General features: G+C 50.2%; 2 protein-coding genes across 2 annotated transcripts in view; both read right to left on the minus strand.

Annotated features, from left to right (window-relative positions):
• Positions 1-758: 758 nt before the first annotated feature.
• Positions 759-1,198, minus strand: UCRPA7_2573 (hypothetical protein; the record flags this gene model as incomplete). The annotated part of the gene is made up of 2 exons (XM_007915160.1): positions 759-989; positions 1,061-1,198. The coding sequence occupies 2 exons, from the start codon at positions 1,196-1,198 to the stop codon at positions 759-761; spliced, it is 369 nt and encodes a 122-aa protein (XP_007913351.1).
• A 332-nt stretch (positions 1,199-1,530) lies between these two features.
• Positions 1,531-3,593, minus strand: part of UCRPA7_2574 (putative nuclear pore complex subunit nup85 protein) — a gene marked incomplete at both ends in the record, with an annotated part of 3,316 nt that continues 1,253 nt past the window's right edge. The window contains 2 exons of the mRNA XM_007915147.1: positions 1,531-2,427; positions 2,485-3,588. Of these exons, the coding sequence (XP_007913338.1) occupies positions 1,531-2,427; positions 2,485-3,588 (2,001 nt within the window). The remainder of the gene's footprint in view (positions 2,428-2,484; positions 3,589-3,593) is intronic.

The following is a 3,593-nucleotide window of genomic DNA, read 5'->3' on the forward strand; positions in this document are numbered from 1 at the left end:
TTTGATATTGCATCTTGCTGCACGGATGACACTTCATCAGCAAGTCAGACACAACTCAATACCATATTCACAGATTTCTTATCTGAAGAGAGCTCAGTTGGAGAGTCAGATTATAGTAGTTCTGTTGACATTCCTCCATCAAAATTTTCTGACGCCATAGACAACATAACAATTCGACCGAGCCATTCTCTGTCAAGGGGGATAGATCACACTGATTGCGAGATGGATCTCGCGCTTTCGAGCTGCAACTCACCCGAAGAAGCTCATTTGACCATTGATCCAGAAAACCACAAGCAGGCGAAAGGACGGTATGTATGACTTCCAAGGCTTACGCATGAATCAAAGGTCACTAACAAAAGAGAAGAGGTCGCGCTGAACCTAAAATCTACCGCTGCAGATTTGCAGACTGCCAGAGCACTACCTTCTCAACCAAGAAGGACCTAGACCGCCATGATATATCAGTGCACCAGCCACCAGTGATATTAGCATGCGGTGCAGTCCGCAAAAACAGACAGGATAACATCCGTCGCCACCGAGGGCGATGCCGGAGATGTATGGAGGACTATCTCCAGTCCGAGGGATGGCGACACAAGAAGAAACCAGGTAGGAAACCGAAAGATTGCATCAAAACACAGACAGACAGAGGAATAAGCCCCACGTCGTTTGCCTAGGGTCCAATGTTGTTGGATGTGTAATTAAAGTATCTAGATAGACTTCTGCTATAGATCGATTGTAATAGCTATCGTTGTTTGGGCACTTCATTCCAACCACGTTGATCCCTTGAACGCCTCTTCCCATGTCTGGTTCTCCTTCCTTTCGAACTTTGCCACCGACTCTACATCATCTGCGCCAAAGTTGCCGTACAGATGCGGACACCCATCCGTTCCTGGGACCTCCCACTTGGTGTCCGCCTCAAACTTTTTGAAATGGATTTTGATTACCCATATCTGGGACTTGTCGTTGAAGAAAAGTCCGGAAGTGATAGGAATCTGTCGATCCGGGGTCAGCATCTTGACGTTTGGTAAAAGACGTATGTTCTGAGTCTAAGGTGTCGCTGTACCTGCCACGACGTGCTAAGATGAACAAAGCCGTCCGTCTTGTCGAGCTCCGACAGCGGGAATGTTGCCGGAAAAGGCTCGGGCGGAGCCTCGTCGACAATTTTGTAGACGTACTGCGGCAGCTTCTCTGGCCGAGACATTTTTGGTTGGATTTGAGGCGCTGCAAGACGTGATTGTGAGGGGAGAAAGTTGAGTGGAGCACGATTGCGGAATTTCAGTATTAGGTGAGAAATCGTTACGTGCAAGCCACGACAACAGACCTTACCACGGTGTAATGATTATATTACGGCAGTGGGATAAGCAGTCGACACGAAAGTTGCTGTAATGACAAGTGACTTCTAATGGTGCACGAGAGAAAAATCACATCCTGCCTGGGTGCATTATGTATGAGGTATCACATTATTTTGAGGTCCAGACATCTACAACGCCTACATTTACACTTCATAAGCCAGCTTTTGATGCGACTTCTGCTTTATGCGAATCCGTTATCCGTGGCTTCCAGCCATAGTCTTGCCATATCCTTTGTCAATCCCAAACGTAGTATTCTCAAGATGTCTTCTGCACCTGTCGAGGCAGTCAGGCCAGCTCGCCAATCCCATCCTCTCTTCACATTTGCCTTTGCAAGAGTGCCACTGCCGCTAATGGAGCGATGCAGCTGGCTTGCAAGCATGGAACTACCGTCCATGATGTAAGATGCCGCGCCGCTACTGAGATTCGAGGTAGATTTCTTCAATAGGTCGGCAGGGCTGGAGCCTTTCAGTCCCGGTGCAGATGCAAGCACAAGTTGGAAGAAGTCATCACACGTATTGTAGACTCTGCTTCCCACTGCTTGGATATCCTCGACGGCTTTCAAGAGTACATCCAGTTGGTCGAGTGTGATAGCCGAAGGGCTTTGATTGACAAAGACAAGGGCCTCTCCTAGGAGGGCAAGGAGGAAGTCCTCACTGACGATTGCATCGCGGCTGGCGTCGTATAACCCTCCGCGGATGTTGTCGTCTGAAGATGCAATGACGAGCACCAACGCGGCGGCAGCAGCCTGGTGACGTCGTGCAAGGGGAATTGAGTCGTCGTCCCGAATCTCATAGTACTTGCGAAGGGTGGCATAGCCGGCGAGCATTTTGCCAAGCAGCTCAGCTGCTTCGAGGTCCTGTTTGGCGAAATGCTCCAGTGTAGCGTTCCGCTCTTTGAGCAACCTTCTCAGGTGGCTGTCAAGCTCGGCGGTGGGGGGATGAGCGACCGACTGGATCAAGGAGTATGAGATGAGGAGATTCATAACTTCTCGGACCTTTCCGGGTCGATGGGCTAGCGCAAAATACCACATAGCCTCGCCATATTTGTGAGATTCATTCTTAAGGATCTCTCCGTAATGCTAACTCAAGTTAGTTCCTGATAGCCTTGTGATTCTTCGTAGGAAAGGGTTACATACCTCGGCGGTATGCTCAGCGAATACTATCATGCCGAGATCATTAAGGAGCCGCCATATCTTCTCCACCATGTCGCTGGAATCAACGTCGATTTCTTCTAGAAGTCTTTCCACCAGTTCTCCTACGGTTTCTTCTGATCGTTGTGCAGAGTCCATTCGCCCTAGGACATGAATTGCCACCTCCCATCCGTCCATGGCAATGCCAACGTTGTCTTTCACCAGAGACAACTCCTTGTAGTTTGCCAACTCTTGGGCATACTGGATGAGGGTGTTGTCCTTCACTCCATCCACTTCATCTGGATTGCCAGGATCAACCCCAAGGACTTCGAGATCATCCATGTCGAGATCCTCAAATCCGTAAAGGGCTGACGGCTGGTGTGGTGGTAGCCAGTGGCCTAAAGATGCTATCTCGGCCACGGAAGAAGCTACAGGGAGAGAAAAGGTTCGTAGAATAGCAATCACAGCCTTGACGTTATCTTCAAAAACACACGCCATGCCAATCTCGACAGGATTTAGAGAATTGAAATGAAACTCGGCGTCGACTGCCATCTGGAAGGACCGTGCAAGTCGCTCGAGATAACCCTCGGAGCTGCTGTCCTGTATCTGCGCTGCCAGCACAAGGCTTTGCGATTTCGATATATGCATGGTCTTGTCATTCTTCCCTTCATCCCACCAACCAAAAAGCCCGATCGTCGCTTCGCACCAATCTTGGGCGGTAGCAAGAACGGCCTCTTCTGAGCCTAGGGCGATGTCGAAGATCAATCTAAGTTGTTCATATATTTCCCAAGGAACTTGACTCTCAGCTTTCCTCGCCGTTGCGGCGACAGAGTGGCGACCACGTATTGAGCCATCCAGATCATCTGCAGTTGTCTCCTTCCCCTCAGCAAAGCGTCTCAGCTGATCCAGCTGGCCACGTGCTCGAATTCGGAAAAGGGTCCAATCGCTGTTCCAGATGTCCCAGTTTCCATGCTTGCCAGGACAGTCGTCGAGCATGTTGCAAGTCTCTTGAACCGCACGTTGCACGTTGACCAGCGCTCGGCCTGTGTAGGCAAGCTCGCCTCGTCGGTTGCCCTTCACATGCTCCCAGCCTGCTGTCCTCAGGAGAGTCTGCG

The sequence above is a fragment of the Phaeoacremonium minimum genome (genome assembly GCF_000392275.1).
Source record: "Phaeoacremonium minimum UCRPA7 unplaced genomic scaffold PA7_03_scaffold_175, whole genome shotgun sequence".
NCBI classification, from domain to species: Eukaryota; Fungi; Ascomycota; class Sordariomycetes; order Togniniales; family Togniniaceae; genus Phaeoacremonium; species Phaeoacremonium minimum.